Source organism: Pristiophorus japonicus, chromosome 15 (assembly GCF_044704955.1).
Source record: "Pristiophorus japonicus isolate sPriJap1 chromosome 15, sPriJap1.hap1, whole genome shotgun sequence".
In the NCBI taxonomy this organism is placed as follows: domain Eukaryota; kingdom Metazoa; phylum Chordata; class Chondrichthyes; family Pristiophoridae; genus Pristiophorus; species Pristiophorus japonicus.
This window is the reverse complement of record NC_091991.1, coordinates 16227564-16242028: the sequence shown is the minus strand read 5'-3', so window position 1 is coordinate 16242028 and position 14465 is coordinate 16227564. Positions and strand designations below refer to the sequence as shown.

Sequence of the window (14465 nt, the reverse complement as noted above, 5' to 3'; positions counted from 1 at the left end):
GCTCAACCAGGTCAATGCTGGTGTTTCTGCTCCACTGAAGCCTCCTCCCGTCATTCCTCATCTAACTGTCAGCATAACCCTCTATTCCCATCTCCCTCATATGCTTATCTAACCTCCCCTTAAATGCATCTATATTATTTGCCTCAACTACTCCCTGTGGTAGCGAGTTCCACATTCTCAGCACTCTCTGGGTAAAGAAGTTTCTTCTGAATTTCCTATTTGATTTCTTGGTGACTATCTTATATTGATGGCCTCTAATTATGTTCTACCCTACAAGCGGAAACACTCTCTGTATCTACTCTATCAAAGCCTTTCAGGCTCCTAAGCAACCTGTTGCAGTCAGATCTGGTGCCTACTGGACCAGGGGGCTATGCTTTGCCAGTGGCTGTTAAAGTCACCAATGCTTTCAACTTTTTGTCACAGGCTGCTTCCAGGCTGCTCCAGGCGAAATCACCTGCATCTTGCAGTCTGCAGTATGCAACTGTACAGGGTATTGGTGAGGCTGCACCTGGAGTACTGCGTGCAGTTTTGGTCACCTTACTTAAGGAAGGATATACTAGCTTTGGAGGGGGTACAGAGACGATTCACTAGGCTGATTCTGGAGATGAGGGGGTTACCTTATGATGATAGATTGAGTAGACTGGGTCTTTACTCGTTGGAGTTCATAAGGATGAGGGGTGATCTTATCAAAACATTTAAAATCATGAAAGGGATAGACACGATAGAGGCAGAGAGCTTGTTTCCACTGGTAGGGGAGACTAGAACTAGGGGGCACAGCCTCAAAATACGGGGGAGCCAATTTAAAACCAAGTTGAGAAGGAATTTCTTCTCCCAGAAGGTTGTGAATCTGTGGAATTCTCTGCCCAAGGAAGCAGTTGAGGCTAGCTCATTGAATGTATTCAAATCACAGATAGATAGATTTTTAACCAATAAGGGAATTAAGGGTTACGGGGAGAGGGTGGGTAATTGGATCTGAGTCCACGGCTAGATCAGCCATGATCTTATTGAATGGCGGAGCAGACTCGAGGGGCTAGATGGCCTACTCCTGTTCCTAATTCTTATGTTCTTATGTGTCTGTCTGGAGGGCTGGCACCACTCCTTGTCTAGGTTAATGGCTTTCCAATTAACACCTTTTCTAGTTTGGTGAGTTTCAAAACCATGGAGACATGAACTTGGGGAAGCCATCCATTTTGTTTCAACACTGCAGCCTTTTTGAATAATCTACACTTTTTTAACATTTATATATATATATACAGAATCAATGTTGTCATGATTAAACACTTCTATTCTTACACTGCTCACCAGTGCTGGATGATTCACCATGTTCAGACTCCTCTGCCTCACTCTCTAACTCAGCTGGCATGTCAATCTCTATGCTGGTTTTTGGGATTAATGGCACATGTGACTGTGCCACCTCAGAAGGATTCTCCTCCTCTTGGGTGTCTTCTGTGTGCTGTAACAGTTGAGAAGGACCCAGAGTAAAGAGAAAAGGCATGAGTTATGATACCGAGAGGCTGGAAGTAGCAGGTGACAGGCATCATAATGCAGCTTAATGTGGTTAGCTGCGTGGTTGTGTTTTTTTCTCAGAGGTTCATGAAGGGATGCAAGTAATGGTCAGAGACCCTGTTTACTGAAGACTTCAGCCTCAACTTATCCTATCCTGACAGCTCTTCAGAGCCACTGATCTTAAGTGCTTGTTGCTCCAGCTGCAACAGCACCATGATGTTGGGTGGTCCTCTTCTGGTTTTACTCCTCTCCTGTTGTGCAAAGTCTTGTCCTGCAGAGAAAGAGAGTGTCTCCTAAAAAGGAGAATGCAGATGTGTGATTTCTGCTTGTTGTGCAGATGCTGAGAGGGAGAAGCAGGAGGCAATCCGAATGGGGATGTGTTGAAGTGAAAGCAGGTATGTGGAGTGTGAAGTGAGAAAGGAGGCATGAGAGAAGTTGGTGACTGTGTAAAGGCTAGCAAATGAGAAGTGAATCCTTCTAGTTAGTGTTGTGGAATGAGCGAAAAAGAGTTGAGTGTGTGTTTGTAATGAGAATGAGATGTGGTATAATATGACCTTGTGCTCAGTGTTGAAGAATATGATGGAGTGGAGGGAAATGTTGAGTGATGGTGAGGGGGGGAAAAGGACTGTTGCCATGTGTTGTTGAGAGAGCTGGAGAAATTGCTATTCTTGTGAGGTAATTAAAGTGCTTTCTGCAGTGGATAGAGATCATAGGGGTGATGTTCCTGGAGCTGACAACCTCAGTAATCTTTTCTCAATGCCCAGACCTCTTTAGGCAGCACCATCAGGGAAGCCTCAGAAAATCTTAGGGCTTGCCTGTGACTCACAACCATTCAACTTCATGCTGTACCACTCCAACATAAAACTCTTACAGAAAGGATTATAACCTTGATTTAAGAGGTGCATTCCTGCTTTAAATAAGCCTCTGGCTGACCCATAAGATACTGCCCTGTGGAAGTGGGCGGGTTTCCTGGAGGATCAGTGAATCAGGTGGGAAACCCATTGGTTAGATTATGAAGAGGTCCACGAGTTTAAATACCTGTGCCTATTTTTCACAGCATCGGGTGGATTTTGAACTGACACCAAAATTCACCCACCAAAAACTGGCCCAGAGTTAAAATTCTGAGGTGTACCATCTGATTCCTGAAGACCTGTGCGACAGTCAGAGTACTATCATTCACAGTGAATGTTATTGCTGCTCTCACCTTTTATGCAACAGGATCCTTCAAAGCCCCCAAAACAGACATCGCACGAATAAACCACTTGGTACACTGTTCCATTGACTTTTTTTTGATTCACCCATGTACATACAGTTCAGCAGTACCCAATAACAGCGTCAAAGAATCCTACAGTTGTACCAGGCATAAAGCATTATTATGCATGTAACCAGTCAGATAAAGACTTTAGAAAAATATTTTTTACCACTGCAAAGTTTAAGAAATGTACTGCCAATTTAATTCAAGATATGTAATTTCTGTCAAATAAAGTTAGAGCATATACTATAGTTTAGTTATAAATAACAATAAAAAATGTCATTACTTAATTTTGTCTGTATATGATGCTCATGGATCTATGCAAGTAAAATTACAAAAAGATTCATTTTTGAAAAATTAATTTTCATGAAAGCATGTTTTTATGTTGACCAATGATAAAATAACAACACTTAAGGGTCAGAAGCAGTGTGTGAAGTTTGATCATTTGGGCCCAAAATACCGTGGTTTCATAACTCCAGCGGGACTCCACCATTTCAGGAGTTTCCCAATTGTCAAGGAGTAGTGGGACTTCTGTCTGTCCCGTACAAGGCAAATGACGGCTGGGGGTGGAGTCAGGGACTCCGTACACTGGAAGTTTCTGCTTCTCAGGCTCCACTATAACCCAGCATCTCAGTGGAGACTGGTATGCTGAGTGAGTTAAGGTGTATCAGTCTCCACAAAGGAAGATTCAGGTGTCACCAGTGGGGTTCAGGCTAGGTAAGCGACCTAGACATCAAAGGCTACAAGTCCCGTTGCTCAGATAGCTGAGAAGATCATGGCTGCTCTTGGAGGATGGGGGTTGGGAGCCATGAAGGGGAGGGCGTTTGGATAAAATCCTTCTCCCCAACAGGCAGGTGTTGGAGTTTCCAGCCAACATGGGCCGGCTAGCACAGGAAATGTATCCCTTTCTATATAAAATGATTCTAAATGTTTTTCAAATATTCCCTCTTTTCACTGAGAAGGTACAGCAAATCCATATTTAAACAAAATAGCAAATGTATCAAGATAAATTACACTGGCAATGTGATATTTTACAATTGTATTGAAGTTCAGAAGCTTTCACGCACAGTAATTGATAATGGTTATCTATGGCAATAGTGGGCCATAATTTGCTGTAGCAAGGCAATAAACAGCGTCCGCCATTAGTTCGACTAACCCTTGCCCATTTAATCGCGATTATATTTTGCGCCATAAGTTGCTGAAAGTGAGAGCTGATAACCTCTCAGCGAGGGAAACCGGACATTTGGGACCCGACCCGAGCAACTGCATATTTCCTTAACCAATCAGATTGAAGGATTGTGAAATTAACAGCCCAAGGACTGAGAAGGAAGTGTCAATTAGAGTGGGTGAATTCAGTGCCAAATCAGGCACAGAAAGAGAAATAAAGGGCCCAAATTTGGCCCACCCGTTTTTTTCGGTGCACTCACCGGAGATGCGCCGACTTCCTATGATGAAAACGGCGCCGAAAAGATCTCCCCGGATTCTGGCCGCTCTGTGGCCTCTCCCATGTCTTGGCGTGGCATGGTCTGTCCATTAGGGGGCGGAGCTAGGCACCTGCATGAAAAACAGTGCCGGCAACTCAACGCATGCGCACTGGAGGTTTCGCGCATGCGCAGTAGCTCCTGCCCCCAGCCGTGCTGCAGTGCGGGACCCGATGCGTCCTGTCCCTATCCCTGGCCAAATGGCCTCACGATGCGTGCCGGGCTGGCTGTTGGAATAGTCAGAGAGAGTCAGATCGCTGGAAATAGTCAGAGAGTGAGAGTCAGATCGCTGGAATAGTCACAGAGTGAGAGACAGTCAGAGAGAGAGTCAGTTCTCTGTGCTCTCCTGCCCAGTCATCCTGCCTGCAACTATCCCCGGCCGAGTGGCCCGCTGTCTTCCCAGGCCCGAGTTAAGAAGGTAGGACTTAAGTTTTATTTTTTATTTCTTCTTGATAGTTTTTATGCTTCTTGAATGTTGTTGTGCCTTGTTTAGTGCTATGTAAGATCCCCTCCGCTTCCCTTCCTGCCCCTACCTCTGGCTACCTATGCTGATTTCTTAACTCTCCGCAAGGGTTTTCTGTGTGGCCACATACGCTGGCCTAAGTTAGTTTGGAGCAACTATTAGCTGTCCAAAGTGCTTAAATGGCCAAAACTGACATAGGTGGCTTGTAACGTTCCCTTTTGGAATAAAACAAAACTAAACTTAAAAAAAACCTAACTAACTCACTTACACTGGTGCAAATTGAATGTGCAAAATGGGGATTGTTAAGATACTCCAGAAAAGTCAAGTTGCTCAAAAAAAAAAACGGAGCAACTCCTGGCCAGTTTTTGGCCCCATGAGAGGGTAATAAAGATTAAATTAAAAGAGAGAACAAAAAAGAAATAGAAAGGAAAAGTAAAAAAAAATTTACATTTTATTTTAAAATTTCCAATGACAATTAAAACTTGAAGGAATGAGACTGCACACTTGTAATAGTTAATTTTCAGTGCCAGAGAGGTTGTTTGGCAGTAATTAACACTTAACACGTTGTTAAGACGATACTTAGATGTCCTGTGGTGAGTTTAGTTCGTATCTACCATGCAAATAGAGCAATTCCATGACGTTAAATGCATTTCAATGGTGAGGCAGACAGTGAGATGCTGTTTTTGCAAGCTAATGGCAGAGCTGCACATCTAGGATGTCAACGTTTGGATTTCTGTGTTCAACCACACATCTGTCCTCGCATGAAGTTGTTGTAGCATGTGTGCATAAATAATGGTAAGCGACATTAGCCTCACTGTTATTTTGACAACAAATTATGGTCCAGTACTCTTTGCAGAGGACAGGCCTGCACCATGAGTGTGCCTGGACCATGCGACTTGGTCCTCTTTCCTCGGGCACCTCTTTCCTCATAGATGATACTGGATTGTTACTTATTATTATAAGTATATACTTTCAACGGCTGTTGAAGAAAATAGATTATTTATCAATTCTAATATTTACACTGATGTAATTCTGTTGAATTTCCACCAGGTGGTATTATACTTCATGTTAGTTAATACCATGTCCTAATTAGAGTTATTATTCAATATTTAGGAAATGTTTATTATTGACTAGTTTTACTAAAGTTTTCTTGTTTAAATAATTAATTATTGAATTGTGCAAAAGTGATGGCAAAGATTGTCTAAAGGGTAGAACTTTTACTACTTCTTCGGGTAGAAGTCAGACATCTTGGGAACAGAGGGGCCAGAAATTAGGGATAAACTTGTCTGCAATGGGTTTCTGCCTCTTGATAGCTGCCAGAGAAAGTGCTGCTTGCACTCACTTTCCAAAGCTAAATTTTAATTAAACATAAGAGATAGAACAGGAGTAGGCCATTTGGCCCCTCGAGCCTGCTCTGCCATTCAATACGATCATGGCTGATCTGATCCTGGCTTCAACTCCACTTCCCTGCCCACTCCCCATAACCCTTGATTCCCTTATCTTTCAAAAATCAGTTTATCTCCACTTTAAATACATTCAATGACCCAGCCTCCACAGCTCTCTGAGGTAGATAATTCCAAAGATTCACGACCCTCTGTGAGAGAAGAAATTCCTCCTCATTTCCGTTTTAAATGGGCTACCCCTTATTCTGAAACTATGCCCCCTAGTTCTAGATTCCCCCATGAGGGGAATCATCCTCACTGCATCTACCCTGTCAAGCCCCCTCAGAATCTTATACGTTTCAATAAGATCACCTCTAAATCTTCTAAACTCCAATGAGTATAGGCCCACCCTGCTCAATCATTCTTCATATGACAACCCCTTCATCTCAGGAATAAGCCTTGTGAACCTCTCAGGTAACATGTTTGGAAGAGCGTTCATGAGCTTCTCCAGAAATCCCACTTGAAACGTGAGCAATGCAAGTGGTATGTATGTCTTCCATACAAGACCTTATGTGGGCCCCACGAAGAGAAATGCAAACTATAATTGATGCCAGTCAAATGGTAATCGTTTGAATCTGAACCTACCAGCAAGAAGAAAAGATATTTGCAAAGCTTTAATTCTGCTGATTATTTTTCTCTTTCCCCTCCCACCACCCTCCCCCCGCTCTCCCCTCACCAATCAAAACTTGGCTAACTCGGACGAGATGTTAAACTGAGGCCTATCTGCCCTCTGAGGTGGGAGTAAAATATCCCATGGCACTATTTGAAGAACAGAGGAATTCTTCTTCGGTTTGGAAGTCAGATGCCCTGGCCAATATTTCACCCTCAAACAACACCACTAAAACACATTGCCTGATCATAGTTTCATTGCTGTTTGTGGGACCATGCTGTGCGCAAATTGGCTGCTGCATTTCCCTACATTACAACAGTGACTACAATTCTAAATTACTTCATTGGCTGCAAAGTGCTATGGGATGTCTTAAGGTTGTTAAAGATGCTACATAAATGCAAGTTCTTTCCTTTCCACCTAACCAACCTGCGGCCACACTGCGATTGGAAGGTCCTGCGTAGGGTGCTCACCAGTTGTTCTGCTGGAAAAGATATCATGCACCAAATTTAAGGGGTCTGCGCACCTAAAACAAAAATTAGAGGGAACAATGGCAATGAGTCACTCTGAATTCTCGTAGCTCTGCAGGATTTATGCCCCCATGGCGCTGCTATTGGCATAGGCAACGTACATAATGGCCCAGATTTTGCAGTCAGCAGTAAAGTGATGGCGTCGATGTGGTGTGGACTTCACCTTTCCCAACATTAATTTCATTCCGGCATCACCTATAGGGGATTTCCAGCATCCAGCAACAGTGATATCATCAAGCAGGCTAAGCAGGCAATCATTTTGAAGAATTCTCACAGAGCAAACCAGGAATTAAAAAGCACTAATTGTCCTTCACTTTTTAATCATTTTACAGAGAGCGAAATAAAGATTGGGACACACACATGAGCTTAAGATAGAAGCTGAAATATCATAAATAAATGTAATTTTTAAAATTATTTTAAAAGTGTAGGATTTTTATCATAACGGAAAAATTTGACACTCCACAAATATAACATTAGTTTTTTCAGGGCCAGAGAGGTTATTCAGCAATAATTATGACTTAGTACGTTTCAGTTACACCTCATTCAGCAAGGCTTAATTTTTTAAAATGTTTTTTACAGCATGAATAGTGTATAAAGAGTGGAAGTTCATGTCAATTCTATTGTGTTCAGAATAACTCCACAAGACTATGTTGTAAGCTCAAACCATTGTGACCTTGGTCTCTTTAATGCAACTCCAAAGTGAAGAAGCAGCATGGTGGATTGCCTTTTATACCTGCTTGCCCAAGGTGCATAGGTGACCCTTAGGTCTCCCACAGGTGTGCCCCCTGGTGGCAAGTCTTACCATTGGTGAGGTTTGCATACATAAATCACTTCCCCCCCCCCCCAAAGCCTTATGTACAAGTTATTTACAGGTTGAGGCGATCTGGCGCTCTGCGTTCCCGGGTCGACCGCCTGAGTTGAAGTCCTGGCATGGGTGAGTTGGTCGGATCATTGCTGCATGGCAGTGCGACTGGTCTGATTAGACTGTCGGACATAGTGGGTTCATCCTCGTGGTTGACAGCGAGGTCGATTGCTGGTTTGGTGTGTGTTGGTGGACCATAGATGGTAAAGTCTTCTCCAAACTGTTCTTAGTTGTCAGTGAATCGCAGTTTGCTCTGATCCAAATGCTTTCTGCACGTTTGACCATTCAACAGTTTAACAACAAACACTTTATTCCCCTCCTTGGCTAAAACAGTGCCAGCAATTCATTTTCGGACCATGACCGTAATTGAGAACAAACACAGGATCATTAACCTCACGCGATACAGCTGTGCGATCGTGGTACACCTTATGCCGGTGCCGCCGGGTTTCTACGTGATCATTGAGATCTGGGTGGACGAAGGAGAGCCTGTTTTTAACAATTCTGCAGGGGGAACCCCGGTGAGAGAGTGGGGGCACGTCCGGAAGCTGAGCAGGACCCGAGATAACCGGGTCTGGAAGGAGCCGTCCATTACGCGTTTCAAGCTCTGCTTGATGGTTTGGACTGCCCGTTCCACTTGGCCATTGGATGCGGGCTTAAATGGGGCAGACCTGACATGCTTAATGCCACTGCGGGTCATGAACTCGTTGAATTCCAAGCTGGTGAAACACTCTATTGTCACTAACAAGGACGTCGGGCAAACCATGGGTGGCGAACATGGCCCTGAGGCTTTCAATTGTTGGCATTGGACGGACATGATATTATTATACATTCAATCCATTTGGAGTAAGTGTCCACTGCTACTAGAAACATCTTTCCTAGAAAAGGGCCAGCAAAATCTACGTGAACCCTGGACCACGGTTTGGAGGTTCATGACCACAGGCTCAGTGGGGGCCTCCTTGGGTGTGCTGCTCAACTGTGAGCAAGTGTTGCATTGGTGTACGCATGACTCCAATTTGGAGTCAATGCCGGGCCACCAAACGTGCGACCTGGCGATAGCTTTCATCATGACTATGCCTGGGTGGGTACTGTGTAGGTCACGTTAACGTTTCCCTGCCTTTTTTTGACAAAACCACGCGATTCCCCCATGGGACACAATCCGATTGGATGGACAATTCATTTTTACGACGGTGGAACGGCTTAATTTCATCTTGCATTTCCCCGGGAACCGCTGACCAGCTCCCATTAAGGATGCAGCTTTTTACTAGTGATAGCACAGGGTCTTGGCTAGTCCAGGTCCTGATCTGGCGAGCCGTGACGGGTGACCCCTCGCTCTCAAAAGCATCCATTACCAGAAGCAAGTCTGCGGGTTGCGCTATTTCCACCTCGGTGGTGGGTAATGGTAGCCGACTGAGGGCATCAGCGCAGTTCTCAGTGCCTGGTCTGTGGCGGATTACATAGTCATACGCAGACAATGTTAGTGCCCATCTTTGGATGCGGGACGAAGCATTGATGTTGATACCTTTGCTTTCTGAGAGCAATTAGGTAAGTGGTTTGTGGTCGGTTTTGAGCAAGAACAGGAGACCTAATAGGTATTGGTGCATTTTCTTAACCCCATATACACATGCTAACACTTCTTTCTCAACCATACATGTGCAGACTCTCGAAATTGCTGTCAGTTCGACAGAGTAATGACGGCGAATGCTGACAGTTTTGCCCTCATTACAACTGCAAATTCCGAGCCGAGATGGGGTTGTAGCAGGGATGAAGTGGCAGGTGGAGTTCTGCCGTAATGCACTTGTTTTTTGAATTTGTCAACATTTGTTGAAAAAGTCTGAAAACTAGTGACCATCACTCATAACATAGCATAAATGTTACATAATAAAGTAAAGTATCCTCTTTTTTTCCCCCGTGTTGCATCATGGGATTCTAATGTCCAAATTTCTTTCTACGATTTATATACTCCTATGTCAATATTCTGTTACTGTCAATGTTGAATTTTAGCATACCTTATAGGATGAAATTTTAATTATTGCCAAAATTTTAATTATTGTTTTGTTTGTGGGCAAAATGTAGTTGTTAGGCTTTCTACTTTCATGTATACAACCACATCTTGGAATTCCAGAAATCATATTAAGATACTAGTGTTGATTTCTGGATTCTTTTACCTCAATCTGGTTCAGCAAAATTACTGAAACGAATACCGTTTGTGCTTTAAACAAAGCAAGCTTTTATTTAAAAAGCAAATCCCGATCGGGGACCTTATCAGACAGAAGGAATGCAAGTCTGTTCGAACGCACCCACGTCCTACGGACAAAGTGACGTTACATTGTAAAGGGACGACGGTTATACATTTTCGGCAAAAGATAACAAGATAGGGCTAGAGTGACATCCTAGCTCTGCCTATCTCTTTTGATCCCTCTTTCCCTTTGTCCACTCATAAGCCGACCTAAGTATGGTCTGATTTTAAACAAAGACCTTCTGTTAATGTTTCAGGTTAATAACATGATTTAATAAGACCTTGAGGTTTTTCTGCAAGCTGTGGGTTTTGTTTCAATGTGTTAGTGTTGTAACATTTCGCAGTCTCGAGTCTGAGATGTCATGGCTATTCCTCCATGAATTCTTTGTTAGCTTATACTGTCCCTATACAATTCCCACATTCTCAACTTCAATGTCTCTATACATTTTTAAACATTCACATTTCCCCCCCTTTTATCATTCCATGATAACGCTTAGGATCATTCTAGGAGTATCGCATTCATCCGTTCACACTCTATTTCCTGAATCATGTTGTTAGTGTCGAGTAGTTCTTTAGTTCGTTGGATCATAACTCGGGAGCCCTTGACCACAAGAGGGTTTGCTAACCTTGCCATCATTACTTTACAACAAAGGTTAAGGCAACCAACAATTAGATAGGATCTCCAAGATCCATCTGATAGCCAATCAAACCAGCTAGATCCTTCTGCTGGTGTGGATAACTTCTTCACCTCCCTTCTTATGTGATCAGCGAGATTGGTTATGTTTTCTGAACTATCAGGAATGTAAGTGCAACATTTAGATCCTATCAGGGCACACGTTCCCCCTTTCTCAGCTAACAGGTAATTGAGGGCCATTCGGTTTTGTAATGCTACGGTTCTTATTGCTACTATTTCAGCTGTGATGCCCTCCAGAGCTTCAGCAGTATTGTTAGCTATCTGTTCCAATATCGTCTCTAGGTTCTGTACTTCGTCCATGAGACGTCTTATCCCGATTGGGAACATTAAGACCCCAAAGAACTTGTCGGTGGGGGTGATGGCTCGCTTGTATCGGCTGGAGGCATGTGCTTCCGCCAGGGTACGTACTTGCCGCACAAATGGCACCACATATCCCAGATAGCAGAACCCTGTCCATCGCCTAGGCAACCAAGGATTTGGATCGTGAGAGTGGATGGTGACTCGTGCACCTGTGGTGAGGTTGAGACTGTGTGGGCAATTGCTGTACCCTACGATATGTCCCTTGTTACTGGTGTCATTTCGGGTTAGACATATGTCCCCGGTTGGCCTCCCCATCCCTGAGGTATTGGTCAGGGCTATGAATGGGGGTTCCTTTTCACGGTTGTAGGTTGGTTGGTACCATCCCTGGAATGTCTGACTAATGGGATCTCCAGCACTCTCACTTGGTGACCTCCCCATGGTCGTTCATGTGGTAACGGTATGATACTACTCCTGATCTCTGTGATCCCTCTTTTGACCCACCTTTCCTCTCTCATATTTGTATTGGCCCCCCCCTCCTCTCGTGATAGTTTGGCTCTGAATCCATCTGACAGTCTGGCTCTGAATCCATCTGACAGTCTCAATTAGGGTCAGTGGAACGGGGTGCAAAGGAATTCCCCCTTTGGAATGTATAGGGAAATGTATAGGGAATGTGAACACACCCAGCATCTAGAAAAGTTCCCATTTTGCACATTATTATACTATTATACAGACTGTGGCATACAGACACAGTTTCATCTTATGGCTCAGGATTCAGATAAATAGTCCAATTATTTTGCTTATTAAAAGAGTTCAGTTTTCCCGTCTCTCTTCTCAGATCACCGTCGGTGTAGCTGGCTGTCTATCACGACGGGTAAAAGTTCAAACTGGTCCACGTTCCATTTAGGATGCCAACGGCCTTGTTCAGCTATGGAGAAGAGGAAGTCTGGAACAGAAACAGGAGTTAGAATAACCAGTAAAATAGGTTCGTTAGAGGGTGGTGAGCTTGCAGTGGTGCAGGTGAACCCAGGCACTTTTCCCCTCAACCTTGGCTGCAGTGGGGGTAATGAGTAACACCTGAAAAGGCCTCTCCCATTGTGGCTCTAATCCCTTCCGAATCAATACTTCCCTGGTGCCACGAGGGACAATTCGGGTAAAACTGGGAAGTCGAGGTGAGCATCTTGAACCTGGTTGTGAGCTAGTCGCAGAGCCTGAGTCAGAGAAAGAACATAGGTGGTCATCAGTCGAGCTGAGATACCATATCTGGGAACAATTTCCCTCATTAACACCTTAACAACAGTTTGAGCCTTATTGTCCAGGGTAGGGTAGGCTTCAATCCATCTGCTAAACACATCTACTATTACTAACACATATTTGTAACACTGAACTTTTTGCAACTCAATGTAGTCCAACTGAAATGTCTCAAAGGGACCTTCGGTAGGGGCGTTTTACCCCAATCACAGGGGACTCCCTTCCCTGGATTATGTTGCTAGCAAACCAGGCAACGACTACTGATGTTCTGGGCGAGCGCCTGGAGTCTAGGGTGCCACTAAGTAGCCAAAAGTGTATCACTCGTGGTTCTTGCTCCACAATGAGTAGCAAAATGCATACAGTCAATAACCCATAGAGCCAACTCGTCAGACATGCAAGTCTGTTCCGTGGGAGTGGTCCAGAGTTTAGAAACATTGTCATAAGTACATCCATAATATTTCCACAACAGTTTATCTTTTTCAGGAGCGTCCTCCTGTGCTTTTATAACATCTTGGATGGTTGGCATTGGTTTTTCCGAGGCTAACTTATCCTTCGCAGGATTTTTAGTCTGACTCATCATTTTGGGCACTACCATCTGTTGGTCACGAGAGGCCTGTTTAGCCTCTTTGTCAGCACAGTGGTTCCCTATATCAACCGGGGATTTTCCGGTGGTGTGGGCGGTACATTTAACAATGGCAATGTGCTTGGGGAGCATGAGGGCTTGCAACAAATCAGATACTAGTTGCTTATGGGATATCTCATTCCCCTGTGAGGTTAGGAATCCCCTATTTTTCCATAATTGTCCGAAATCATGGACCACCCCAAAAGGCATACCTAGAGTCGGTATAGATATTGACTTTGAGATCTTTGGCCAAGATACAGGCTCGGGTGAGGGCGAATAGTTCAGCTTGTTGGGCAGAATAGGCGGTTTCAAAAGCGGCAGATTCCAAGACCTGATTCTCCTGTTTTACTATGGCGTATCCTGAGATTCGTGTACCTCACGACTGGGTTCTTCCTCATCTTGGGGCGGCTCAGTAAGAAAACAGGCCGGATTAATGGCAGTACAGTACCGAGAGGTCAGCTTAGGATTGTTTAGTAAGTAGATCTCGTATCTGCTTTGCCTGGCCATGGTAAGGTGTTGAGTCTGCAGTTGGCTCAGGAGGGCAGCTACGGAGTGAGTGGTGTTAAGACAACGGTAGCACAGTCTTTCAGAATTGTACAATACAGTTGAAAGGGCCGGCCATTGAGGGGCCGGCCCAAAGCCGGAGCTTGCAGCAGGGCTGTCTTTAGTTCCTTAAAGGCTTGGACGTCTGCGGTTTCTATTTCAAAGCTGCCTTACTTATTTGTATACGGGGTGAGGTGCTTAGTCATCAGGGCAACATTAGGGATCCAGGATCTGCAGTAATTGATCATCCCCAACCACTGTCGCATTTGTTTAGCCGTGCTAGGGACTGGAAACTGGCAAATTGGTTCGGCTCGGCTAGCCTCCAAAGCTCGGTGGATACTCGGTATTGCCTGTGATTTCAGTGGGTACTGTCGGATAAGGGCCAGTCCACATTGCCCTGCACTGGGATCTCAATCGGATCAATGGGAATATAACCCACTTGGGAGGGGTCCTCTGCCCACACATGAGGATCCACATAGTCAGGTATGTCAGAGCCAGTATGATGCTGCAGAGTTGTTAAGACCTTCTCGGGGTCCCCGTGGAATTGGACTGTTCGGCCATGTTTTACAATTTGCACATCCCGGCTGGTAGGGTCAGCCTCGCCTATAGCCTGGCGCACCATAACTCCCAAATCTTTAGCGTGGTGGGGAGGTAATACTTCACGAGTAATATGTGGTGC

General features: G+C 44.5%; 2 protein-coding genes across 7 annotated transcripts in view; one reads left to right on the top strand and one right to left on the bottom strand.

Moving 5' to 3' along the window:
* Window positions 1–14465, top strand: part of ppfia2 (PTPRF interacting protein alpha 2) — a 639866-nt gene that overhangs the window by 85432 nt on the left and 539969 nt on the right. The window lies entirely within an intron of this gene.
* The window catches only part of LOC139280622 (endogenous retrovirus group PABLB member 1 Env polyprotein-like), a 45009-nt gene continuing 40857 nt past the window's right edge, over window positions 10314–14465 (bottom strand). Inside the window, exon 2 of the mRNA XM_070900191.1 lies at window positions 10314–12316. Coding sequence (XP_070756292.1) covers window positions 10879–11811 — 933 coding nt within the window. The 5' untranslated portion in view covers window positions 11812–12316 and the 3' untranslated portion in view covers window positions 10314–10878. The remainder of the gene's footprint in view (window positions 12317–14465) is intronic.